The 26,603-nt window shown below is 56.5% G+C and overlaps 3 protein-coding genes across 3 annotated transcripts; 2 read left to right on the forward strand and 1 right to left on the reverse strand.

The window, feature by feature from the left end:
• The first annotated feature begins 375 nt into the window (after positions 1 to 375).
• Positions 376 to 4,118, forward strand: CNPY3 (canopy FGF signaling regulator 3). Its single transcript, XM_086630580.1, has 6 exons — positions 376 to 472; positions 2,438 to 2,561; positions 2,835 to 2,931; positions 3,377 to 3,499; positions 3,679 to 3,796; positions 3,916 to 4,118. Exons 1-6 carry the CDS (start codon positions 376 to 378, stop codon positions 4,116 to 4,118), a joined length of 762 nt encoding a protein of 253 aa, XP_086486706.1.
• Positions 4,119 to 4,680: 562 nt separating this feature from the next.
• On the forward strand, positions 4,681 to 6,824 carry GNMT (glycine N-methyltransferase). The gene is made up of 6 exons (XM_086630572.1): positions 4,681 to 4,886; positions 5,047 to 5,174; positions 5,573 to 5,686; positions 6,163 to 6,305; positions 6,448 to 6,569; positions 6,653 to 6,824. The coding sequence occupies exons 1-6, from the start codon at positions 4,681 to 4,683 to the stop codon at positions 6,822 to 6,824; spliced, it is 885 nt and encodes a 294-aa protein (XP_086486698.1).
• A 1,550-nt stretch (positions 6,825 to 8,374) lies between these two features.
• PEX6 (peroxisomal biogenesis factor 6) lies at positions 8,375 to 25,394 on the reverse strand. Its single transcript, XM_086630586.1, is given in 25 exon segments — positions 8,375 to 8,963; positions 9,285 to 9,424; positions 10,613 to 10,690; positions 11,213 to 11,329; positions 12,546 to 12,654; positions 13,103 to 13,164; positions 13,255 to 13,460; positions 15,823 to 15,955; positions 16,068 to 16,144; positions 16,535 to 16,727; positions 17,322 to 17,530; positions 21,980 to 22,091; positions 22,176 to 22,312; positions 22,486 to 22,588; positions 23,441 to 23,468; positions 23,471 to 23,523; positions 24,256 to 24,413; positions 24,522 to 24,568; positions 24,571 to 24,610; positions 24,612 to 24,656; positions 24,658 to 24,705; positions 24,707 to 24,772; positions 24,774 to 24,870; positions 24,872 to 25,127; positions 25,130 to 25,394. Coding segments are annotated over 25 exon segments (2,916 nt in total). The 3' UTR covers positions 8,375 to 8,826.
• Positions 25,395 to 26,603: the final 1,209 nt, after the last annotated feature.

Consider the following 26,603-nt stretch of genomic DNA (forward strand, 5'->3'; position numbering starts at 1 on the left):
GAGGGAGGGGCCTGGAATTACCCGGAGGGAAAGGCCAGGGCCCCAGATGTCCGGGGGAAGGGAGGCGACTCGGAGGGCTGCGCGGGAGGTGAGGGTCGGGGAGGGGACACCGCGGGGGCACGCGCACACCCCCGCCCCTCCGGAGCGGGACCACGTGCGCGCCCGCCACCGCCACGTGGGACTGCAGCGGGACGGCCCGGAGACGATTCTACGGCGGCCGAGCAGGTATCGCTCGGGTTGGATGGCGGCGGGCGGGCGGAGATTGGCCGGGCCGGCCACGCGCGCCGCGGGGATTGGCCGGTCTCGCGCCGTTGCCATGGTTACCCGGCGGGGTGGGCGGGGCACTCCCGGAAGCGAGGCCCCGGAAGCGGAGCCATGGCGGCGGCGGTGGCGGCATCGCTGCTGCTGCTGGCGGCGGCGGTGGCGAGAGGCGACGATTCAGACTGGGTGCGGCTGCCCACTAAGTGCGAGGGTAGGTAAGCGAGACCGGGGCGGGCCCGCCGAAGCGCCCGGGCCGCAGCCGGGCGAAGCCGAGACGATTGGCCGCCGCCCGCTGGCCGCTCGGGCTGGGAGTGAGCGGTGCGGAGACGGCGGCCGCGGCCCCGAGGCCCGCTTCCTGCCTGCCCCGCAGCCCCGTGGAGGAGAGGGATAAGCGCAGGGGCGATTTGCAGCGGCCACTGCTGCCGTGCGCCTGGGTGGAGCAAGGATCCACCGGTGCCCCTGCAGCGGAGCGGAGCCTCCCGCGGCGGGTCCCTGCTGGCGGCTGGCTTCCGTTCCTCCCTAGATGAGGGGTTTGGGAGCGCCCTGGCAGTCACTGCTGTTTCCAGGAGACACGAATCACCTGGCGGTTCATAACTGGGATTGGTCATCTCTGCTGCTTCCAGTTTGGTCCCAGTGATGCTTCCTCCCTAAGCAGCCCCTTGGTTCACGAGCAATCAAAGGCTTCACAGACAATCCAGGGCAGGTCATGACAGACCTGTCTGTCTGTCTGACTTGTCTGTCTGCTGTGATTTCCTCTGTCTTTGCTGTGCAGGGACATGTGGAGTTTGACAGCAAAGAGAAAAGGAAGAAATGAAACTCCTGCAGCTCTTTGCAAAGCTTTCCCTGCCGGGAAAGCAGCTTGGAAGACACTGATGTCTAAGCTGTGCTGTGACACCTGCATAACCTCAGAGCAGCACTGTAGAGAGCCCTGACCACGCGCTGCTCCTCTTCCCGCCCCGGCTTGGAACCTGTGTCAGCGTGCGGTAATAGCTATGGGCAGCATCTGGATAACTGGACCCAGCAGCGAGTGCGCCTTGCATGCATGGGGACACTGCAACAGGTGCAGTGTGGAGAGGGATGTCCTTGAGGCCTAAGTCCAGAAGGGCTGCGGGAAGGAGCACTCATCCCACCTGGGAAATGGCTGTGGTCACCTGCAGCCCCTGGTGCCAGCAGAGAAAGGAACATGCACATGTTGTGCACAGGGCTTTTCGGCACGTGCACAGCAGCCCTGGAGGAGTCACCTTGCTCTTTTCCTGTCTGCAGCATGTCTCTGCTCACATTGTTGCCTGGAAGAAGATGGGGTGGCTCGTTGCTGTCAGACTGTTCCTGCCGGGGCTTGGCCCTTCTTCCAAAGTGTGGCTTGAAGAAGTGGATCCCAGCAAACAGTAGCCCGCAGCACAGGACAGAGCTTTCTCCAGCCTCCTGAGACCCTGACTCTGGGGAAGGAAGGGCCCCACCATGCCTGGCTTCCATCCCTCCACTTGTAAACCCCCAAGATGTTTCTCTTTTCCTGCTCTCTGTTCCTATAACTGTGTCAGACTCTTTGCTACAGAAGAAATAAAGCTTTTGTTTCCTTCTAGTTTTACAGAAGAAAACGCGTGCTGTGTGATGAAGCTGTTGGTTCTGTGGTCCATGCTGCAGGCAGTGCCCCGTGTGGTGCTGCGTCACTGGAATCGTGTCCTGCCACCCAGCCTGCTGAGCCCTGCAGGCCCTTGGTCCCCAGCGCAGCCCCCGTGTTCCCAAGGGCGATGGGGGAACTGTTACCGGTGGGATGTGCCGGTGTTGCAAGGTGGAGCTGTGACCCATGCTGGGGCTCGTGTAGCGAAAAGACCCTCTCCTCTTTCGGGAGAAGGGAGCGGCTTGTGGCACGGAGGCTGCAAGGTGGAGCTGTCGGGAAGCCTGCAGGCAGAACTTGGGGTAGCTGCCGTCAGCCTTCCCAGCTGGCTGCGTGGATGCACTTACACCAGTGGAAGCACTGATTCAGGCGTTCCTGCTTCAAGGGGTGGAATCAGTTAGGCCATTTCCAGTTATTTCTTTGAATGGCCAAGGCGTCTGTTTTCCGCTCCCAGCGGCTCCTGGTGCTGGTTTCCGCTGCTGTCCCGTCCCCAGGTGCTGTGTTGCGCTGCCCATCAGAGCGGCGAAGCCCTCTAACTCACCTGTGCCTTCCTTCCCACAGTGTGCAAGTACGTGGCGGTGGAGCTGAAATCCGCGTTTGAGGAGACAGGCAAGACCAAGGAGGTGATTGACACCAAGTACGGCTTCCTGGACGGGAAGGGCTCTGCTGTCAAGTACACGCAGTCGTAAGTGAGGGTGGGATGAGTGGTCTCCTGCCGCCGTCGCTGCCGGTGGTCTGGGGGCTCCAGGAGCCTGCGGGCAGCCTACACTGCGCACAGCTCCTCTGGGAAACTCACTGCGCCAGGCTGGTGGGGTGGGCAGGGCAGGTGGGGGGTGCTCCTGCCCGGGGGAGCCTGGGAGCCGCGGAGCACTGGCCGGGTTGAGGCTCGCCCTGTGCCCTGGCTGTTCCCGGGGGCAGTGCCAAGCCTGAGCCCGAGCCCTCGCTGCTCTCCGTGCAGAGACATCCGGTTAATTGAGGTGACAGAGAACATCTGCAAGCGGCTGTTGGATTACAACTTGCACAAGGAGAGGAGCGGCAGCAACAGATTTGCCAAGGTGAGGGCTGTCCTCCAGTCCCTGGCTCCTAGGCATCCCTCGCCTGCCCCTGAGCTGCCCAGGTGCCCAACTGGGGTTTGTTCTTCCCATCTCCCAGATCCCCTGCCAGTGCCCAGCATGCAAGGCCACGCTGCCCCCCGAGGGAGGTGTGGGGTGCTGCCCTTGGGGGGTGGGCAGGCCTCTGCCCTTGCCTGCGCAGAGGGAGCCAGAGGCTGTCTTTCCTGGTCAGTGTCTTCCTGTTGGTTTTGGGAGCAGGTTTACAGAGGGGGACTTGCTGCCACTTGAGCTCCTTCCTGGTAATGCTGATGCCGCAGGGACCTGGATTTTGGCTGGCTTGCGTGTACCTGCGTCCCCGGGCAGGGTCATACGGGCAGCGCTGGGAGGGGAGAGCGGGAGCCCAGCAGGAGGAGGAACACTGCCTCACTGGGCAGTACTGCTCCCCTAGGGCATGTCGGAGACATTTGAGACCCTGCACAACCTGGTGCACAAGGGCGTCAAGGTGGTGATGGACATCCCCTACGAGCTGTGGAATGAGACCTCCGCTGAGGTGGCTGACCTCAAAAAGCAGGTACCCGGCCCAGTGGGATTGGCCCCTGGCGGCCACCGTGGCCTTGTGGGTTGGAGCGCAGGAGAAGAGAGGGTCTGGGGGTGCGCTGCTGGCAGCAGGGGTGTCAGCGGGACTGCTGCCATGGTCCTGGTTTTGCCCAGTGGCTCGTGGATGGAGCTAAGCTCTCCTTTCTGTGCTAGTGTGACGTGCTGGTAGAGGAGTACGAAGATGTGATCGAGGACTGGTACAGGCACCACCAGACGGAAGATCTCTCCCAGTTTCTCTGTGCCAACCACGTGCTAAAAGGGAAGGACACAGGTAAGTCCTGGCTGTTGCCAGGAGTGGCACAGGCATGCTAGGGAGGGCAGGGGAGCCCTGCCAGGGCTGGAGGAACCCCGCCTCTCCCTTAGGACCCCATTTGCCCCTCTCCTCCCCAGGCTGCCTGGCAGAGGAGTGGACTGGCAAGAAGGGTGATGTAGGGGAGAAGCAGAGCAAGAAAAAGAGTGGGAAGAAGAAGAAGAAGGGCCGGAAGGATGAGAGCGAGGGAGCTGCCAGCCTCCCGGCCACAGGGGAGGCCCTGGAGGAGAGCGGGGTGCAGGAGGCGGCTCCACTAGCCCATAGCCCAACCGATGAGCTGTAGGCCCACAGCCTTGGCCCTGGGGCCACCTGCTCCAGGGTCTTGCCTCACTGCATCCCGCGGGTACCAAAGGAAAAGGGACTTGTGTCGCTGTAGCACGAGTGGCCCCGGGGCACCCGGGCCACACCTGCCAGCCTGGGTGCGATCCTGCGAGCAGGGCGGGTGGCACGGGGTTGCCCACCCAGCCCTGCTATCTCCCTGCTGGGGCTCCGGCTACGGGAGGCCGCGGGTGCTGCCCCGGTGCCGGGGCGGGCTGCTCCCGCCCGCACCGCCCGCACCCTGCCAGGACTGTAAATAAAGACGTTTTCCCCAGAGCCGTCGCCGCTGCCAGCCCTGCTTCACCCGCGGAGCCGGGGCGGGCGCGGCCGCCGCCCGGCCCCGCCGGGAGGCTGAGGCGGTGCCGACGGGAGAACGGGCCCGGGGCGCGGCGGGGGCGGTGCGCGTGGGGATTGGCCAGTCGGCGGGGGGCGGGGACCGGCGGGGATTGGCCAGCCGGCGGGGGCGGGGCGGGGGGGGCGCGGCACGGCGGAGCGGAGCGAGGCCGGGCGGGGGCAGCGGCGGCGGGATGGTGGACAGCGTGTACCGGACGCGCTCGCTGGGGGTGGCGGCGGAGGGGCTGCCGGACCAGTACGCGGACGGGAGGGCGGCACGCGTGTGGCAGCTGTACATCGGGGACACGCGGGGCCGCACGGCCGAGTACCGCAGCTGGCTCCTGGCGCTGCTCCGCCAGCACCGCTGCCGCTCTGTCCTCGACGTGGCCTGCGGCACCGGGTGAGGCACCGCGCCCCGCGCCCGCCCGCCTCCCAGGTCGTGCCCTCCCCCCGCCCCTTCTCCCCCCCGGGGCTTTCCCGGGCCCCGCTGCCCCCGGCCGTCCCCAGCCTCCCCCCGCCAAGTTCCCCGGGCCCCGCTGACAGCCGTGCCGTGTCCCCAGGGTGGACTCCATCATGCTGCTCGAGGAGGGCTTCCAGGTGACCAGCGTCGACGCCAGCGACAAGATGCTGAAGTACGCGCTGAAGGAGCGCTGGGAGCGGCGCAAGGAGGAGCCCTTCGACCGATGGGGTGCGGGGGCCGCGGGGGGCGTGCGGACACCACCCTCCCCCAAACCCCCCCCACCACCCTGGCCCTGGGTGCCTCTGCCCCTCCCGCAGGTCCCCCAGGCTTCCCGCGGGGCATCAGGCCCCTCGCAGCGCTGTCCCTGGCCTCTCCCGGTGCTCAGACCCCATGCATGGGTGCTGCTGGCCAGGTGACCTTGCTGCAGGGATGGGCACGGACCTGCTGGCACCTGTTGCTCGGCAAGCCCAGGCCATGGCCCTCGCCTGCCTGCTGGCCCCAGGCTGGATCCAGCACCTGCAGGTGCCAAGGAAGGGCTGGGTGATGCTGGGGTGGGGTCTTGCATGCAGGAGAAGCTGTTGAGTAGGTGGGGTGTCCCTGCCCTCATCCACGTCCCTGTGCCACAGTCATCGAGGAGGCCAACTGGCTTACGCTGGAGAAGGATCTGGAGAAGCCAGGGGATGGGTTTGATGCAGTCATCTGCCTGGGCAACTCCTTCGCGCACCTGCCGGACTTCAAAGGTGAGTTGGGGGCAGGTGGGTAGCGATGCACCTGTGCACAGTGTCTCTCAGCAGGCTGAGAACATGCTCTAACTCATGCCATAATCGGGGCAGTGGATTATTATGCTTGGTGGAGGTGCTGTGTCATGGCATGTCTCCAGGGAGGCTGAGCCTGTTCTCCTATTCATGGCATGAGCGGGGCCATTGGGTCCGGTGGTGGTGGTGGAGCTGTGTGCATCTATGTCACATCTCTGGCAAGGCTGCAGACACACCCAGGCTTGTGCCACAAGCGAGGTGGTGGGTTCCCCACGTGGCATGTGCAGCCCCAGTGAGGCTGAGAACGTGTCTGAGCTCATACCCTGGGTGGGGCTGTGTTCTCTAAGCTGAGACTGGAGGGGATGGTGGAAGCAGCTCTGTATGTATGGGCAAGATGGGGGCCCATGGGCTGTGCTGTGGGGTGCAAACAATGCCTGGGGATGGCATGGATTCCTCCCTAGGGGACCAGAGTGACCACAAGCTGGCCCTGAGGAATATTGCCAGCATGGTGCGGCCCGGGGGTGTCCTGGTCATTGACCATCGCAACTATGATCACATCCTGGCCACGGGCTGCGCGCCGCCAGGCAAGAACATCTACTACAAGGTGTGTGACTGGCAGACCCTGCCCCTTCCAACTCCGCTCTGCCCCAGCCCCCTGGCTCCATGGGGGCCAGGGAGCAGGGCTGTGCCCAGGCTGGGGGCCACCATGTCCCCACAGGACACCGACATCCTCCTGCGGTCCCCAGAGTGACTTGACCAAGGACATCACCACCTCAGTGCTGCTGGTAAACAACAAGGCGCACATGGTGACCCTGGACTACACAGTGCAGGTCCCCCCCACCGAGGCAGGGGCAGCCCCAGAGCTGAGGTGAGAAACTCCTGGCACAGGAGGGTGGCTGGTGCTGTGCCCCACTGTCCCCCCCCTACCTCATCATCTTTGCCTCCTTGCAGCAAGTTTCGGCTCTCGTACTACCCGCATCGGCTGGAGGCCTTCACAGCTCTGCTGAAAGGCGCCTTCCAGGGGAAGTGCCAGCACAGCGTCCTGGGTGACTTCCAGCCCTACACACCGGGGCAGGCCCACGTCCCCTGCTACTTCATCCACGTCGTGAAGAAGATGGCCTGAGGGGGCCATGAAGACAGGACTGTGGTGGCTGAGAGCTGCAAGTGGCTCTAAGGACAAGCAGGGGGCTGGGGACATGATGGAGAGCCACCTCCCCTTAATTAAGAGCACTTTTCAGAGCTACCAGAGCCTGTGGTCAGTGTGTCCATGTATGGGCAGGGTATAGGGTGAGGGGGATGGCTGCAGCCACCTCGGGACTCCTGCGGCAGAAAGTGCCCAGCCTGGGGTGAGCATGGGGTGGGCGCTTCGCCCCCCCACGCCCCCAGCTACAGGTGCCAGTCGTGCCTGTAGTGTGCGGTTTGGGCTCCCCTTGAAGCAGAGGCAAGGGTGGGCTGACTCCTGGGTAGCTGCGCATCTCTGCAGCCCAGTGCAGCACTGCAACTGGTTTTCTTCCTCGCATGCCCCAACTAGGTGCTAATCCCTTTTCTTGACATCCCTCACTGCCATCCAGGGATGCCCACCCCTCCGCTGGGGTTCCCACTACGAGGAGGCTCCGCACACACCCCCTCAGCACTTTCGCTTTCCCTCCTTGCCCGCCCTGGGGAAGAGGTGGTGGCCAGATCCAGCAGCACAGCACGGTCAGAGGTAGCGCTGCCTGAACATGCTCCAGTGCCAGAGCAACAGGGCTGGAGACACATGGCAGCTGGGGCTTCTTGCATGAAACGCCTGCAGCTGCTGGAGAACCAGCCCTTTGGGGAGGAGCTCAGCAGGGAGCTGGTCCTCGACAACCACATTTGGCTCAGGGACACAACTGCCAGCAGTCTGGGTGCAGGCAGCAGCGAGGCAAAGCTTGGCACGATGATGCCTTGGGGTGGGGCACACACAGACCCCTGGCTTAGCGCCGGGGGCTGCCAGTGAGGCACACCAGCAGCTGCAGGGACCTGGCAGTGGCAGCTGCTGGCCAGCTGGCTGCCACACACAGCTCAACTCTGGATTTATTTGGCATTCCTGGCAAAGGCCGGGAAGCAGGGCATGTGCAGTTGTGCTGGCAGCTGCTGCGAGGCTGCAGAGGGAGGTGAGACAGGCCTTCAGGGGGCCCAGGCCAACTCACACTCGGCTCAGATTAGCACAGACAGAGCAGCTCAAGGCTGCTCCAGCCAAGGTATTTCCAAGGCTGGAGCCCTCCCTCTCCCTGTGACATCTTTCCTAGTATCCAGTGGGAATTTCCCTTGCTGCCACTTGCCCCGTGTCCTCCTGTCGCGTCCCCCAGTGTCTCCAGGAAAAACTGCAGAGGCAGCTCAGCTCCTAGCTGAGCAAACTCCACTCCCTCAACTTCTCCTCATCTGCCGTGGACTCCAGCTGTTCTGGCCACCTTTGCCAGATAAGGGTGGCCTCAGCCCTGCTCAGAGGTGTGCTCCCCCCTCTATGTGCAGCGCACGGGTTTCTCTGCAACACCCAGCATGCCTGGGGCTCACAGGGACCTTCCAAGCTCACAGACACAATCAGCAAGCAAAGATCTGAGAACCGGCAATGAATTCCTAGTGCCAAAAACCTGTATTTATTGAGAGAGACCATGTCGAGCTCAGGCCAGCTGCAACAGCGGTGCCCTGTGTCCTGCTGATGTCTGGCCAGCACCTCTCACTGGAGGCTGACATCCCAACAAACAACTGCCTCCAGCCTCCTCTTGCTGCCAAAACCAGTGCAGTTTGGGCCTTGCGCCCCACCAATGCTCTGTCACCCATGGAGACACTCCTGCATTGCCCATAACTGTAAGACTCAGCTTCCTCCCAGTGAGGAAGTCACCCCAGAATGCTCCCGGCAGCCACGAAGTGCTCCTCAAGATGTGAGGGATCACTAGAGAATCCACCACCAGCTTGGCTGAGCAGAGCAGTGCTTCCACCAGGCTCTGGCTCCAGAAACTGCACAGACAGTTTTTCACTCAAGCTCAAAAGAAGCAAGCCCAGGAGACATCAGGGAAGAGGAGGTGGGTGCCTGTTTGTACCTGTTCTCTTGCATCCCTTGACACATCTCCCCATCATTCCTCCAGTCCCAGCCCTGCTGAGCATTAGCAGGCAGCAAGCTTCTGCTGGATGAGTCTGTACCTGAGCAGCTCCTGCTCAGAGACTGACGGCTGCAACCTCACAGCAGCCTGCAGGAAGTCTTCCATGGTCAGCATCAGAGCAGAGCTCTCAGTATCCAGCCCTGCATGAGAGAGAGAATAGGAAAAGGCTGAGCACAAAGCACAAGGGCAGCTGGCAAGATCCAACAGCCCACTCTCCAGCCACCAGAGACTGGAAGGAAAAACCTGTGTCTCTCTCCTTCCCCTTGTAGCCAAGCACTGGAGGTGAAGATGATCACATCTGAAGAAAATTGCCTGCCTGCCAGTAACCCAGAGCCTGGCATGCAGACGTGGTCCATCGAGGCTCTTCTCACGAAGCCCAGTTACAAGCAGTGGTAACTCTCCTCTCTGCCCCTGTGCTGGGCCGCCCCGACAGGTGGGACAGGTAGGGGCCGGGCTCTTACCCTCCTCAATCCACTCCACCTTGCGTTTGACAGCACACATCATGGCATCTGAGCACAAGGCGTAGATGTCTGCTCCCGTCAGCTGAGCCGGGCATTTTTCTAGGATGGTGGTGAGATTCACAGAAGGATCCAGTTTAAACCTGCCAAAAGAGAAAACTGCAGATGTAAAAGCCACAGAAAAAAACAGACCAGGAGAGATGCAGCAGCCAGTGTGACTGGGCAGGAGAAATTGGAGGCCCCATGTTTAGCCGCTTCTGGACTGTATTCTGCATGCTCCAAAAAAATAAAAGGGGTTGGTTGGTTTGTTTTTTCAACACAGTCACTACTCTTTGAAACACCCCAACAGCAAGGTCCTCCCTCCTGCTAAGCAGGATCAAAGGCAACTTTTGAGTTCTCACTCAGAGAAATGAAGTGTTCCACATGCCTGGGAACAGCCTGCAGCCAGGGCTGGATAAGAACAAGTTTAATTACAGACAGTACAAACCACTGTAACACCAAACCATCCCACCAGAGCCACGCTGCAGACAGTGAGCCTCCTTCGGTATGAACCGCACCACAGAGCTGGAGGGCACGACTGCCAAGCCACATTGTGTGAGAAGATGCTCACAGCCAGCCCACGCTCTTGCCTCTCCTGCTAGCTCATCATCAAAGGCAGCAGCAACCACAGCCATCCATGACAGAAAGCCCCTGCAGAGGCAGGTTCACAGCTGCTCTCCCAGCCGTGGTGGGTGGTAGCTCTGCACCTGAATTGCAGGGCTCACTGTTCTCTCTCCAGAGATGCTCGCAGGAGCTCAGAGCAGCTGGGGAAGCAGCCAAACCCCGCGGCTCAGTGATCCCACAAAACCAGTGTTCAGGAAGACACACAGGCTGAACACCTCTCAGCATCGCAGGAGGAGAGGCAGTGAGACAAATGGAGCTGCCTTCACCCTTGGACTTGGAAACAGCAGGAGACGTGCCAGGGGAACTCTTGCAGGAAGCAAATGGGATCTTCCTGCTATGCTGGTGTGCTGCAGTCTCATCACTCTGTTAGGATCTGGCTGAGCTCCTCAAGAAGAGCATGTGGGCATGGTGCCTGGGGAACTCTCCCAACCCCTCCACCTGGACAGCCAGCTCAGTTGCTCCCATCTTGCAAGGAAACCAGCCTCAGTTCAGCTTGTGGAAGTTTCCTCATCCTCTTCCCCTACCTGCTGGCTGTGGGTCAGTGACTCAGGTGCTTCCCAGGGCTCAGACATGAAGCCAAGCTGGAGCACATTACTCATCAAACCCAGGAAGGCTGTGACCCGCTGGAGGGTGGTGGAAGGCTGCTGTGAGAGCACAGGGTCACTCACTTCCTGGTGACAGCACTCAGCACCTGCAGCTGCGACTCCCGGTCTTCATTTATGCCCACATAGACCAGCTTGTCAAACCTGCCCGCAGAGAGAGGAGACAGTTGAGAATAGGCCAAGACAAACCCGCCATTGGTGCTCAGCCCTGTGTACCAGAAAGTGAAGGGTGGCCCTGAGGCAGCTCCTTTTGCTGTCAAGTTCGAGTTCGTGGATAACAAAGCCTAGAGTGGAAGGTCTCAATGTGCTGGAGGGCAGGGCTTCTCTCCAGAGGGACCAGGGCAGGCTGGAGAAATGGGCTGACAGGAACCACGTGAGGTCCAACAACAGCAGATACAAAGTGCCACGGCAGGTCCCTTATTGCCCTGCTGTGCTGCTGGGGCCATAACCAGAATGGTGGGGACAACGAGCAGCGGTATCTCATGCTGCTGCTATAGCCATAGGCACTGGCTTCCTTTGAGGGCCTGTCTCCCTCACAAGCCAGGGCTGGGGGCTTTAGGAAAAGTCTCTGTGGAAGGAACATGCTGGGGACACAGTCCAGCTCATCACTGCCCGAGGAGCTCTGGGGAACTAGCCTAATGCAAGGCAGGGTAGGATGCGACATACCTGCCTGGCCGGAGCAGAGCCGGGTCCAAGAGGTCAGGCCGGTTCGTAGCTCCAATGACAAATATATCTCTGGTGGAATGAAGGCCATCAAGCTCAGCCAGGAGCTGTGAGACGACTCTGCAAGGAGTAAGACAGGACACTCGCAAATAGGCCTTGGCAAGTCAACCACTGTCACCCTCAGCTACCGAACGAAAAGAGGAATAAGCAAGGCCACTGGCAGGTCCGTGTCTTGGACTTCAGCTCATGTTTCTCTTCCCTGAAGAGCCCTGAAAGCCATCCAGAGTTCTCTGTTTGAGCGCCAGCAGTGAGCCTGTGGGCACATTGCAAAGTGTGTGCAAACCCCCGGTACTAAGACAGTCCTTCAGACCCGTGCTGGCTCTGACATTCCTGCCAGGATGGCCGCATGTGCTTATACTTGCTACCAGACACCGGCAACACAGACGAAACATAGGCAGATATGCATGGATATGGCTCAGGTTCCCCACTTGGATGTGCCCACTGGTCCTAACTCTCCCCATTATGTGGTACTGCCCAGCAAGTTCAGCTGCAAGACTGGCCTGTCAGCCCATGCCGGGGACACCCTGGCAGGCCAGTGACACTGCCAACCAGCCTCAGGGCAGTGAACAGCACACGTTGCAGATCTAGTTCTGCAGCCACAGGGCTTAAGCTGCTCTGGCAGCACAGTACTTCAGTGCTGCACAGGCCTCCTGCAATGGGGATATTTTCACCAGGTTTTAGGATCACCTGAGGCAACCAATGGGCACCATACTCAGTCCCTTCCAGAGCTACTGGCTTGTGTGTAGACACCAAAGACAAACACCAGAGGCACATAGTATGACTGGAAAACTCTGCAGAACCCCTCATGGATGGAGACGAACATCGAAGGGGGACTATCCGCTCAGCAGAAGCAGCCTGGGGGAAATAACCTTGTTTCTGAGTATCTCCGAGCTGTACATATTTTGGTTCTACCAGAGGCAGCTGAAAGATTTCCCACCACAGGGAAGAGCAGCTAATAGGAGGAGAGCACGGCAGGGGTGTGAAGGATGACCTTGGAGAGGCCAAAGGGAGCAGCTGGCACCCACAGAAGCAGCGGGAGGAGACTCTGTCTTAACCAAATGTTTGCACAACAAGCTTGGGCAACCAGGAATCTGCAGCAATGCAAACAATGCTAATGTCCAGAGAGAGAAGACAGGTCATGCAGAGGAGCTGAAGGGAGCAGGGAGGGAAAAAGTAGAGAGAGTTGGGATGGACTCTGCCTTGCAGGGCAATCCTGTGCATCCCTCTAGCTGAGTCAGGTATGCTGCTCTCTCAAGGACGCCTGATGCTCACTCACCTGTCCATTACACCCCCTGAGTCTCCACTCCGCCCACGACTGGGGGCCAGGGAATCCAGTTCATCAAAGAAGATAATGCAGGGAGCAGCTGCCCTGGCTCTGATAAACACTGGGAGGAGACAGCACAAAAGGTGAGAGAGACCTGGAAGAGCAGTCAACAGCAACAGGACCTGCTTACGTCACCCGCAGGGAAGAGCTGTGGATGGAAACCAGCTGTCCACTGCATCACCACCACCAACTGCTTCTGCCTGAGGGGCTCAGTGGGAGTAGGGACAGGCAGCACCCAGAACAATGGGCACCAAGGCTCAGCTGTGACTCCGAGAGGCTGCTATCTCATCAGGAACTCTAGGGACAGGAGCAACAGGGGCAGAGAGAGCAGGAGGGGAAGCTGCAGCAAGGCAGGGAACAGAATGGGTATAGGAGACAGCTGGGTTCATGTCCTTGCTTGCAGCTGTGGGTGGGAGTTGGGAAAAGGGGTTTAAGCACTACCTCCTTCCCTCCAGCACCACAGAAAAGCCCCATCTTCCCACATGCAAGGGCAGGATGCATCTGCTCACCATTACGCACATTCTCCTCGCTTTGCCCAATGTACATGTTGATGAGCTCTGGCCCTTTCACGCTGTGGGGCAGAAGCAGAGGGAGCCACTTAGAGCATGCCCATCCACTGCCAGGAGAAAGTCAGTCCCATTGCAAGACCCCCACTCTTCACCTAAGGAATGTCATGTTGCACGTGGTTGCCACAGCTTTTGCCAGCAAGGTCTTCCCTGTCCCTGGAGGCCCGTACAACAGCAGACCAGAGCGGCATAGACCTAGTGACAGCAGCTCTGGGTGCTCCAGAGGCAACTGGATAGTGTCCAGGATCTCCTTCTTCACGTCCTGGAGCCCACCAACATCCTGCCAGGACACGGAGGGGATCTGCCAAGAGAGGGATAGAGTCAGCACTTCTTCCTGAGCCTGGACAAAGCCTGGGCAGCTCTTGCTTCAGTGAGGCATTAGTCATCAGCCCCTTGTGCCATCAGCTGTGTCCAGCTGTGCAGGAATTCAGCCCCACACTGCACTGCCCAGCCATCCTTGCTGTGGCATCCCCCAGCATCCACATTTCACCTCTCCTGAGCTTTGCAACTGGGAAAACAAACTGCACATGTCCCCGGGCAAGCTGCATTCGCAGCGTGCCGCCTTGTCTCCAATCCTCCATTGCACCTCACATCACCTGTCAGCAAAAATACCCTGGGGAGAGTATCTGCCAGAGCTTCCTGCAGCTTTGTGGGGAGAGAGCCCCAGGAGCCCCTCCTGCAGACAGCCCCTGGGACACATGAGGGAAGGGAAAAACAAGAAAAAAAAAACCCACAACAAAAACCCAAAACAAAACAAACAAAAAAAACACCAAAAAACGGACCTAGCAATTACGAGCTACTTGTGTTCAGGGCACCTTGTTCCACAGGGCAATGAGAGTGTACAAGGACTTCACATCAGAGCAACAAAACCTGGGCTACTAGGAATCTCTGCCATGTGAAGGAAGATGTGACAGACAGACATCCTAGAGGACACTGTACAGAAAACTAGCTGCTTTTGAAAGGGGAGATGCAAGAACAAAGTCCACAGATGCTCAAAAGAAATAGATAGGGATGGGGTCAACTGCAAACATGCAAGGGATCACTGCGAAGAAAGGAAAGACAGCAAACTTTAGAGGGGTGAGCCATACCACTTTCGTTATTTTATGCAGAGCAAAACAATCTTGGAGGATGCTGCTGCTCTGCTCGCAGCTTAAGAAATAGCAGGAATGCCACAGCCTGCATGACAGATCCTCCTGAGTTTAAAAATAGGCCAGAGCAAAATTCTTTCCCCCTCAGCCAGATTGGCTTTGTTACTTGAGATAATGCTATCTCATGCTATTTCTCCAGCTGTCCAGCAAGTCCACCAGGAAAATCAGGTCAGACAAGATAAGGATTTCCAGAAAAATCTTTCCAAGCAAAAGGCCACCGGCCGTCCTTCTCCAGTGCCCATGACTGGAAGAGTTGCCTTCTGCTCTGCACTCCTGCTTTACTGCCTGGCCAGAAAAAGCTCTACAGACATCAGCACAGGAGCCAGAACACTGCAGCAAGGGTGTTTTCAGGGGAGAAAATCCTAAGTGTAGGACACGTTGCAGACATTGCTAGCAACTGGAAATTTGAAATTACTTCTCTCTAGGAAGCTCAAGCTGTAACTGCAAACAAACATGTGACTAACCAGAAAACACAAACAGGGAATTGAAACTTGTGTATGTTGAGAGTATCCAGGTCTGCTAAAGGGCTTCCTGAACTGCAGCCAATTCCTAAGAAATAGATAAAGGACTGTAGAACACAAACAAAATTAGCTCCAATTCACACAGCTCGCTGCCGAGCATGCTCAATGGTTATTATTTGTCTTACAGCAAACACGCCTCAAAGCAGAGCTCGTTTCACTCTCTAGTAAATCTATGAATGAATTAAGTCTCAGAGTAGTTCCTGGATGGTGACACTAGCAAGGTGTCATCCTGCCAGGGCAGGACTGCAAATGGGCAGTTGGGGAAGCACCAGCTCCAAAGGCAGCATTTCCTGTCCTGTGCTAAGCTCAATCATTCACACTCGAGGGTGCGGAGAAGACACTCTGATCACTTCGCTTGGTCCTAACCCCACGTTACCCAGCAAAAACAGTCACCCCACTGTTTCCTCAGATTTCAAGCCACCAGAGGTGGATCAAGCTCCTCCAGAGAAGCTGACTCTCTTGGTTCTCTCTGACACCCCATGTCCCTTTCCCTGAAGAACCCTTAGCTCTTCAAACTGCTTGGCTGTCAAAATAGCCCGTGTCAGCCCGAGCAGCGTCCAAGGCCAGCGATCAAGTATAAGGCTTCTTACACATGTAGGGAAACTTCCTCCCCAGCTTGTGCCCCAGCCTCTTTGTTCCCATACGCCAGGTGGCTGGAGAGAACTCAGGAAGGCAGCCAGCCTGCAGTTGCATTTGTCTCTTGAAAGGCTGAGCTACACAGCTGGCACCCCTATGGCACTGGCCAACCGAGAAATCTCCAGTCAAAGCAGCAAGGGCTTCCCTGACCAAGTTCAAAGCCAAGAGCGTGAAAAGCATTCGTAGAAGAAAGCCCACAGTGAGACTGTTTCCCACTCAAGTTTGGGGAAATACATGGAAGGACACTGGAGGAAGTGACATGCCAGAGCACAGCCCCGTCTGGAGAGGTCTACAAGAGGTATCTTGAGCCAAACAGCTCTAGAGAACCAACCTCCCCTCCTCTGCCCCAACATCCTACCTTTGGGGCTCCCACTGCCTGCGAATGGGCGTCCTGCAGCTGGTCCAGCGCAACACTAAAATCCTCCTCAAGCACTGGGAACCCAGCAGTGCAGAAGTCTCTCTCCACTTCCTCACTCAGTCCGCCTGGAAAACTGGCAAGGAAAGAGAAGGGAAGGACTCAGGCTCTTTCCCACTCCTGGTGTTACAAGGCTGGCTGCAGCCTCTGCCGCCCTCCCCCACCTCCTGCCCTGTTGCCTGTGCTACCTCAAGGCCTGGATGCGGGTACAAGCAGCCCGGCTGCTGTGGGACAACAAGGCACAGAAATCTCCCAGTACAAAACCCTGTGAATGCGGAAACAAACAGCATCAGTTCAGTCCCTGACCACAGCTCCAGCAAGGCCGTAAAAGGTGTATGGGGAAAAATTCCACGCAGAGCTGTTCTTTGAGCTTCTGTGCCCTGGTTAAAGGCTCTAGTTTCTTTTTTTTTTTTTTTTTTTTCCACTGGCTCTGTCTTCTAGCAGAGCTGAGCATCAGCCAACACCTCTGCAAAAGGTGCGTGGTCCTCAGGCACTAGAAATCTGCAGTTAATCCTGCTGTCTGAGGATCAGGGTTAGCCACTGAAGAAGTTGACTGGGCTGTGGAAATTGCCCCCCTTCTCCATGGCCAGGTAGAGGAGGCTGGCCCAGCACTCTCAGCCTGCCCATCTCCACATGCTGCTGTGGTCTCACTCACTGCAGTCCTGCGGGCCAGCTTGGATAGGCTCACTTCTTTGCCCAGAGGCAGACTGGCAGTCAGCATGCTCAGCATTGACCTCCTCTGCTCTTCTGAAGGGGCTTCTATTTTCACCTCATGAAGGAAAGCCGTCTGCACGTCTGCAGGAACATCCTGGGGCTTGCAGGTTGTGCCGATCACCAGGACAGGGTGGCTGTTGACAAAAGGTGGACAGTGCACGGCCTCAGCTCTATGGAAGCTTCCCTCTTACATTGCCATCACCCACGCCAAGTCGCCCTGCAATAGCTAGCCTTTGCTCTGAGAAAAGTACACATATTGGCCAAGGTGTCTTGCAGCCACTCTCCTTCAGCTTGCCCTTGAACTGCTGTGTGAGCTCTGTCTCCAAGTCAAGGCCGTTCAAATGACATCTTATTTCTTCACTTGATGTCTCCCCTCCCTGTGCCCTGGTGCTTGTCATCGGCCTCAAAATACTCCCCAGGTCTCCCTTAAGATTCTCTCTTCCAGGGTCCCTGCGACCCTTGGCAGGCCTCACGGCCAATACGCCAGGTTTGCTCATCTGAAACCAGCTTTAGACAACGAAGCTTCCTGACTCCCTCTGACACTAAGCTGGAAGAACAAGGCCCTGCTGAAGTAAACAAAGTGAGTCTGGGAGAGACTCCACCGGATTAAAAATAAAACAGGGCATGTTAGCAATCAGTCACCTTGATGTAACGGTGACTGCTGCCCTGCGAATGGCAGAAGCAAACAATCACCTCAGGTGTCCACAGCAAACATGCAGGGTCCATACCTCAGCGCTGGGTCTCTGTGCAGCAGCAGCCGTCTCAGAGTAGCAATGACCCTGGGGTCCTCTCCGAGCCTATCCCGGTCTCTGCCAAGCACCTCGATGTCTTTCAGCAGGAGCACACATGGACGATACTGCTCAGCCTGGGCGAAGGCCATCTGTACTTTCTCCTCTGTGGCTCCACTGGTGTCACTGCACAAACTAACGCAATCAACCTGTGAGACAGACCACACAACACAGAGTCTGCAGCGGTTGCAACACGGGCAGCTGTGGCACCCAGGACAATGTTCACTTCCACAAAGCTTTCCAGGGGCAATTCACAGCTGAAAGGAGATCTAAGTGGATGTTTCCCAGAGACATAGAATAGACACATTCAGGACACACTCAAAACAGACACATTCAGGACTCTCTGGCACACAAAAAATGGCTGTTTCTTGCTTCTCTGCAGGAAGTGATGGGGGCAGGAGAGCCTTGTCTGAAAGAGGTGAAGCCAAGGGACTGGAGAAGTAGATACAGTGGATGTCACAGCTCAAGGGATGGAATTGCTGTGGAAGAGGCCAAGACAGGAAGAACAAGGTGTCTTGGGGGAACAGTGCAAAGAGCAGAGGGGGAGGCTCAGGAAACTGTTCAACCCAGTGCCACACAGGCTCAAAGTGCAAGAGTAAGGCAGAAGGTAAGAGGAGGGAAAAAAAAAGTTAGAGGTGGCTAGAAGCCCAGACACCATTTACGAAGCAAACACTTGATGAAGTCATCAAAATGGGAGAGGTGACTGGTGAGCCTTGAACAGCAGTTTGAACGCTGACGGAAACATGCAGTGCTGCCTCCTTGTGCTGCGAGGTCGCACAGGGAGAGACAAACTATCTCTGGGATTCCCTGGGCCTCATCCTTGGAAAGGGTAGCTCAGAGCAGGGAGAACGCCACAGCCGCAAGAGCTGACATAAAGGGTCAGGATGAGGACACAGAGCAGAGGAACTCTTGTGCTCCATGTACTATATAAAACCCAGGAGTTAGGGTTGTGGCAGGCACAACCAAATGGCAGCAGCATCTGTATGCAAGTACAGAAGGGCAGAGAGAAAAGACAAAAAACTGCTGATCATACAGTGGTGGAGATGACAGTGTGGATAATTACTGTGTCTTGTAGGAGAGCATGCAGAACAGTCAGGGGAAGGGAAGAGAAGGTGGAACGGTAATGTAAGCGTTGCAGTAAGTGAGAATAGGAGGGGAGAGTGTAAAAGCTGGGATGAGAATAGGATGGATAGTAAACACCTCCGGCTTCAACAGTAAGCGTGTTAGTCTTTAAAAGCAGCACACAAGGTCAAAACCAGAGCTACAGCCTTGCACATCACACTAGAACCTGAGGCCACCTGCCAGGACATGGCAGTGCCACAGTGCATCCAATACACAGATGTGAAGATGCTGTGAAGTCTCTGCAATCTAGTACTGGATCGCAAGAGCTATGGCACATCTGCAGGAGAGTAAGAGCTCAGCACCACTAAGGATGATGTCCAGAAGTTGAGCTGCACAGCAACTGGCCGAGGCTGTATCTACCTCCTTCACTGACACACTGTTAGAACCTTACTTGGATAGAAAAGAACAATTAAAGAGAGCAATGTAAACTCAACAGGACTCAGCTGCTAAACAGAAGAAGAAACCCCAAACATACCAAAATGCTTATCTTGTTTTCTACGAGTTTACTCTAAAAATACCCACAAAAAGAAGCAAGCCTGTGTTTTCCTTCCACAAAAAGGAACCTGCCAGTTCTCTTCTTTCCATCTTTCTTATTCTTTCAAGTCCTTTCAAAGTTTCAGCAACTCTCCTAGAAGAGTCACCATGTGACTTCCAATCCCCTCACTTTTGCAAACGTAACTACGGATTCAAGGAGATGAAAGAATTTGCGGGATACACCCAGATCATCAGAGTGAACAAAAGGAGCCTGCAGAAGCAAAACAGTATTTTTAACAAGTAGTGAAGACTGCCTTGGTGCACTGAACCTCCAGTGCTGGACAGAGACAAGAGCTTGACCTCATTTTGGCTGTGAAGCTTACCCAGTAGAGCCATAGCTTTAAGAACATAGGAACAGCTGTACTGGTTCAGCCAAAGAGTCCATTTAGCCCACTATTTTGTCTCCAAGCATGTCCACAAGTGGCTGCTTACAAAAGAGTACGATGAGGGCAAGCACATATAACCCTCTTCCCTCAGTACTCTTCCAGGCACCTACCATTCCCACCAAAGGGGATTTTCCCAGTCAGATACAGTTTCTTAACAGTAAATTTCCTCTCCAAATACTCTTTCCTACACAAAGAATCATCTCCTTTAGCTTGCCTTTCCCACTAGCTTCACCTGTCAGCCCCAAGCCTTGTTCTGGCACACAGAAAAGTAAACACTTTCCACTCTCTGCTGACCACTCAAGATCTTGTAAACCTCTAACAAACTCTCTCCAAGTTCTCTATTTTTCAAGCCGAAGAGCCTGTTCAGCTATTCACCACACAGAAACTGGTCTAGACCCCGATCTTCCCCAGAAGCTTCCTCTGAATTTTTCCAGTTCAGCTTTACACTTTTGCGATGGGGAGACCAGAAGTGTGCATGATATTCAAGCTGTGGCAAGACATGGATTGGCGCAGCAGCAGCACCTACTCTCAAGCTTGTTTCCTGAAATATTGTGGAAAGATACCCGAGAATCAATGGACATGTGAACAATACAGCCTTTCCTGAAAGCACATGCCCTGATGCAGAACAGGAAATGGATGTGGAACAGGAAATGGACACCAGGAAATGGACACCATAATGACGTTGCTTCCGGGATACAACCAATCATACTAAGGGGTGGGCTATTGCTTGTATCATAGCCAATCACAGATTGCCAAGTCTTGTTTAGAAAGCTATAAATCACGCTGAGTGTAAACAAATAAAGGTTCACTTGTTTGATCATATTGATCGTGTCAGGTGTCCTCACTCATCTCCCACAAAAAACGATCTGATTTTTGACATACATGGAGAACAGAGCCCAAGTTTTCATGGAGTCACTGACATAAAACCAAATTCTTCATACTGACTGGTGACAGTCAGCTTGAAATCTATCATTTTCCATGTAAAACTACCTATAGTGAATTTTACCTGACATTTTACTGCTCCGTCACTTGGTCTCATTAAAGCTCTCCTCTAGTACTAGGACAGTCTGTCTCCCTTTTGTCTTACCTTTAACAACTTATCAACAAACTATCACATCACAGTTCACCCCCCTTCCCAGACAATTTCTGAGCTACCAGTGCAGATGCCTGCAGAGCTCCACTGCTGATCGTGAAGACTAACCAACTACTCCCATCCTGTTCCTAATGTTTAACCAGCACTTTATCCATGCCAGGACCTTCAGTCACATCCCACCACCACTCAGTTTCCCAAAGAGCCTTTTCAAAACCCAAGTAGACTCTGTTGGTCAAGTTACCTTCACCGCATGCTTGGTAAAACCTTCAAGTAACTTTCTGAAGGTTTACAGGACAGGACTTCTTGTTGCAAAAGCTACATGGATTTTTCACGAGTAGTGACATCATCTCAGAGAGTGCTAACTCTATCCTTCAGTCTAACCTGCTACAGGTTTGTGCCCTTTGAAGGATGCCTCTAGTTTCCAGTAACTTCCCTTTCTCTGCTATTCATCTGATTTGTCTTCCATTTACTTTTTTCAAGCCTATCCCAATACGATCTATGCAGTGGCCTCATGCTGTCGTGCGGTGTCCCCTCATTCATCTCCACAGCAGATGTAACACTTCCTTATCTTGGCCAATTCTTTATTTCTAAAGAAACATTTTGATGTTGTTCCCCTTTCAGAAGCCAAGCACTACTATGGAAGACTTGGGGGCTTTTCTGGTCTTGTTGAGGGTATGATGAATGCAAACACAGTTACAGGGCAGCTCTTCCACAGGCCGCGAGATTTTGAAGCAGATCTGGCACACGTGCTGTTATCAAACCAAGGGCTGCATTTCTTTTCTAGGCTTTCCACCAAGCTAGAGAAGATCTCAGTATGATCTCTGCCTCAGTTTCCAACATGACTTTTGCCCAACCTGTGTGGGAACAGTGGAAAATACCCAATGCCACTGCAGTTCCTGCCCTCATTTTCTCTCCAATTTATCTCAGTATATTTTAGTTACTACCCCTCTGGGATATAGTATGAACTCAACAGCCTACCAAACAACAGGAAGTTAGTCTGCTGAAATACAACTGTGTATTGCAGTATGTGTAAGTACATCAGACTGACAGCCATAATAGCAAGAGTCAGTAAAGAAAGGTACCAATGCACCCCTTGGGCCAAAAGATCTCTAAATTACTGATTCTGGAGCACTGGAGGGTACACGCCAGAGGAAACATTTTTTCATGCTTAAGCTCTCTTCCTGAGCATCTGTTACTGACCAGTCTCAGACACAGGCCAGGGGGCTAGACGGACCTTAGGCTGATCCAAACTGTTGCTCTGAGGTTCTGCCCACCAGCAGTCATAATCCGTGCCAGAGCAAGCTGCTAAGCTCAGCACACTTGGACTCCTTCTGTCTGCATGTGAGCAGCTTCTGGATAGGCTTGTGACATGGTTGCAGCAGGGGTGTTGGGATGGCTAACTTAAAGAACATTTCCACAATTCTTTGTAAATCCACCAATCAACCGACTGCAGCAGGAATTACCTTGAAGACGTGGAGGTTGAGGCAGCTACATACAGCTCTCACAGCCATCAGTTTCCCACTGCCACTTGGCCCTGAGAGGAGAACGCTGCCAGCCCCGCTCAGTGTGCTTGCCCTGGAACACACAGGCACTTCTCCCAGTGACTGGAGAGCAGAGTCCCAGCTCTCCTAGGGCTCACTAGAAGGAACTGTAACTCACCAACTGTTCAGGTGAGGCCGAAGAGCATCACAGAGCTGCTTCACAACATCCGAAAGTCCAGCAGGAGACAAACTGCTCCAGAACTCATGGCTGTTATAGGCTGGGGCAGATGGGACAGCGCTGTTTGTTGAACCCACCTGTGAGGACAGGAAAATAGCACTCTGTGGAACACTGAGAAGAGACTGGTACCAAGTGACAAGGTCTGTCCAGAAATGCCATTTTTCAATGGCAGGTGACACAAGTCTCCACAGGCACCTTTGTCATCCACAGATCTCCTGCACACTCTCCCTGCTTTCCACTGACATCTTACCAGATAGAGAGAAGTGTGCTGCGTGTCCACCAGGTAACCCTCAGATTGCTCGTCTTCCACCATGCCTAAAATCCTTCTCACTTTGAAGTAAAGCTCTGGCCACCTAAGGGAAAAAGCAAGCAGCCTAAATTGCTGAGTCAAGATCTTGACAACTGTATTGCTCCTGCCTTCAACAAGTAGACAGCTGAAATGCACAGGTAAGCAAAGATACTCTTGTCCTCTCCCAGGATCCACATGGATCCTTTACAGACCTCGCTGTGCTGTTTGGCCAGACAGACCAACAGGACTGTCAACAGTTACACCTGCTGGTGGCTTCAGTCCACAATTATGGCTGTACTGACCTTATTTCATCTATCTAAGATCTCAAGACATTCTCTTTCCTGCCATCACTTCCTTCGCTACAACTCTGCAGAGATTCACCTGCAGCATATAAAACCTTACAGTGCAGAGTCCTGTAGGCTGTAGACTAGGACTCACCCAAATACCATGACAGCCTTACAAGCACCCTGCCCTGGACACCCCACAGGAAAACTACTTCTTCCTACTGGACAGATTAAGGGATCTGCAAAGGTTTCCTCCAGAATTTTCTCCACCCTCTGAATAATTGTACCACTTGCGCACCAACACAGCTCCAAGCTATTTAGATCCCATGAACTCTGCTATCTTATCTGGCTTGCCACATGGCTAATTAAGTTCACAAATGGAAGACTTGTGCCTCCTGTGGTTCTGCCTCCCACCAAGAAACAGCCTAGAAAACATTCACTGTAGTAGTGCTATAAAACTAGTAAGTTTTAAAACATTTTTCTCTTCCCTCTAAATAAGAGGCCGACAAACTCTATACTCCAGGGACAGATCAGAATGGAATAAACTGTCTTGTTCCAAGAGAGTCAATAGTGGAAAAGCATCTTTTCTCTTGCAGTACCCTGTAATAGAGCCACAGTTTGTTGTCACTTACTGTAGGAATTTGTCTGCATTTACTTCTAAAACTCAGCATATCCAAACGTTGGAACACACAGAATGTCTCCCTCCTGGACAAGCCTACAAAAAACACAGGGAGTTTCACCAGTGAAAGAGAGTAAATCCTACTGGTCAGGTGTCCTCCTCACCCCATACCACAGGTATTTTTACAGAAAAGAATGTAGCTATTCAGACCAACTCACTCCTTTCCTGCAAGTAAAACTATAAACAGTCACCTAAAGACTTAGCATGCACTGGATGTGAGCAGGCACATCCAGACCATTAAGGGGAACCTTCTGGAAACAGTATAGTAGATGAATGCCATTAAATAGCATCTCTTCCAGACAAAATAGCCTCCTTATCCCTGGAACAGCTGAGTATAATTCCAACAGAAAGCCCCAACAGACAAATGAAAGAGGCTTGGGGGCAGGTGTCATAAGAGAAGGTGGCAACACATCCAGTTTCCCGATTACTCAACTTCCTTCAAAGCTGAAAACTGAGGTCACAAACACGCCCCAGAACGAAGGTCTGTGGGCAGGACCGGGAAGCTCTCAGCATTGGATGGTAGATCACGAGGAAGGAGTCTTAAAGGGACTTCCACAGGACAGGACAAGAGGTGTTGCGTGCAGCGAAGCACACTCATGAGGAGAAGACGGTACCAGTCGATATCCTAAAACTATCTGGCACCAGCTAAGATGTTGATTACGCACATCATCAGCATGTACCAGACCCGGGTGCCACCAACACAGAGCGAGGGAGCATCTCGCAAACACGCCCTGCGAACAGAAACACGTCTCTGCCCCGACCGCTCACCGGGCTGTTTCGAAGTGCTTGTGGAGAACGCGGTCGTAGCCTCCCTGGGCGCTGTAGGCTGGCGAGCGGACGATCTCCAGGTGCACCTCCTTGGCGAAGGGGGCTCGGACAGCAACAGACCGACTGCCTCTTCCATCCGCCACGCCGCATCTCCATACCTCTGCGGAGGGGAAAGGGTGCGCGGTGAGACCCCACCGCCGCCTCCACCCCGCGCCCAGAGACCCTCGCATGCCCCGGCGGGGCGCGGGGCCCGGGCCCCGGCTCACCCGCAGGCAGAGGTGCGCGGCGGCAGCGGGGTCGCAGCCCAGGTTGAGGCCAGGGCGGGGGCCAGCAGGGCGCTGCCGTCGGTCAGGCCCGCGGCGGGGGGCCCGCGGGTACGCCCAGGGCGGCGGCCGGGCCAAGCAGCGTCGCCAGGTGCTGGCAGGCCGCCCCCTCGGCGCCCACCCGCACCCCACTCCCCCTGGAAGAGCCCCAGCGCCAGCAGCCCGCGCCGGCTCACCCACACCTCCGCGCCGCCGCACGCCCGCCCCGCCGCCGGGGGCCGCCCGGAGCCGCGCCACCGCCCCCCCGGGCCCGGCGGCGGCGAAGCGGGAGACGAGTGGCGCGGCGGCGGGGCGGCGGCAGGGGGCGCCGCCGGCCGTGGTGCTCGCGCGGCGGCGGGGGTGCGAGGGCGGTGCGCGTGCAGTTGCCCAGCAACCCCTGGAGCGCCGGCCGCGCCTCCAGCACCAGCGGGCCCGGCCCCGGGCCCGGCCCCGGCAGCGCCTCGCCCCGCCGCACCAGCACCGCGCTGCCCGCCGGCCGGCCCGCCCGCCCCACCGCCCCCAGCAGCACCCAGGCCAGCGCCGGCGGGCGGCGCACCGGCCACACGGCCACCGCCGGCCGGCCGCCAGCCCCAGCCGCCGCAGCACGGCCCCGCGCAGCCACAGCTCCGCGCCCCGCCGCCCGCCCGCCTCCAGCGCCACGGCGTTCAGCAGCACGGCCTGCGCCCCGCCGCGCCCCGCCGGCCGCACCGCCAGCACCAGCCCGTCGCCCCGCCCGCGCAGCGCCGCACACAGCGGCGGCGGCGCCAGCAGCAGTGCAGTGGCCGGCACCAGCTCCGCCGGCGGCGCGTCCAGCGGCCGCAGCACCGCCACCGCCATGGAGCCGTGGGGCGGAGCACACCGACCCCACCCGCCACCATGGAGCCGCGCGGCTAGAGGGGGAGCAGCGCGCAGGCGTGGGACCCGTCCCCCGGCCGCCTCACGCTCCGCCAAGGCCATAGAGCGGAGCTGCAGAGCGGCCCAAGGAGGCGGGGATCCTAGAGCGGGCGCTGAGCGTCTCTCTTTCCCTCGGCAGCGCCCGGGCTTGGCTCCACCTTCCAGCGGCGGTGGCGGAGCGGCGCCTCCGGGCCGCGCCTGCTCCCGCTCCGGCGGCACCGCGAGGAAGCGGCACCGCGAGTAACGGCACCTCGCGCTGTGGCCGAGGTGACCTCACCTCAGGGCCGGGCCTCCACGGGGCTTTGCTCCCCGGCCCCGGCCGCGCTGCTGGTGGTCTGCACACTTACCGGCGCGGTGGCACCGGCCGCGTCCTTCTCAGGATCCAGCAGGTGAGAAGGAGAGAAGTGAGAAGGAGAGAGGGAATGCGGCCAGAAGGGCAGGTGAGGCCTTGCTGGCCTGCACTTCTTTGAGCCTCGTGCCAGCAAAACGTGGAATCAGAGGGAAACGGCAGGCACCCAGGGCAGAACAGGTTGTCTTCGCCGATGTCAGCCTGTGAGATTTTGTGGGCTGAGCACGTGCACTTGTTCATAAGAATAGTGGTATTAGTGCTGAAGTAACCTTGGAAGGGAGCGGTCTGGAGAAAGTCAGAGCCTCTGCTCTGTGCCTGTGACCTCTGCTCGTTGTACTGAGTGCCTGTTGGTGATCCAAGAAGCAAGTAATGAAAAACAAACCGCCGCAGGATTCTTTAACTCTGCATCCAGACACCCCTGCGCATTGCCCCACAGGTAGACAGGGGTCCGTTGGACTGAAGGGAAGGATTGAGGCTTCTGGTTACCTCTAGGGACTCCAGTCAACCTTACCCATTCCTGGGCTGCTCACTCACCCAGCTCCACACGAGGGAGCACTTGCAAAATGTTCGTACTCGCTTCCTAACCACTCAGTCTGAAAATCCAGACAGCATCTTGGGAGAGTTAACCAAGACAAAATGCCGATAAGAAATGATATTACTAAGCTGTACAGAAATGGAACCATGAAGATGCTTCCACAAATGTGACCCCACAGCCTTCTCTGTTCTGCTCTGCTCTGGGGCCCCGTCACCACCTCCTTGCAATCCCCAGACGTGTATGCCTGACAGTCAGCCTCCATCCTGTA

The sequence above is a fragment of the Tauraco erythrolophus genome, chromosome 2 (genome assembly GCF_009769465.1).
Source record: "Tauraco erythrolophus isolate bTauEry1 chromosome 2, bTauEry1.pri, whole genome shotgun sequence".
In the NCBI taxonomy this organism is placed as follows: domain Eukaryota; kingdom Metazoa; phylum Chordata; class Aves; order Musophagiformes; family Musophagidae; genus Tauraco; species Tauraco erythrolophus.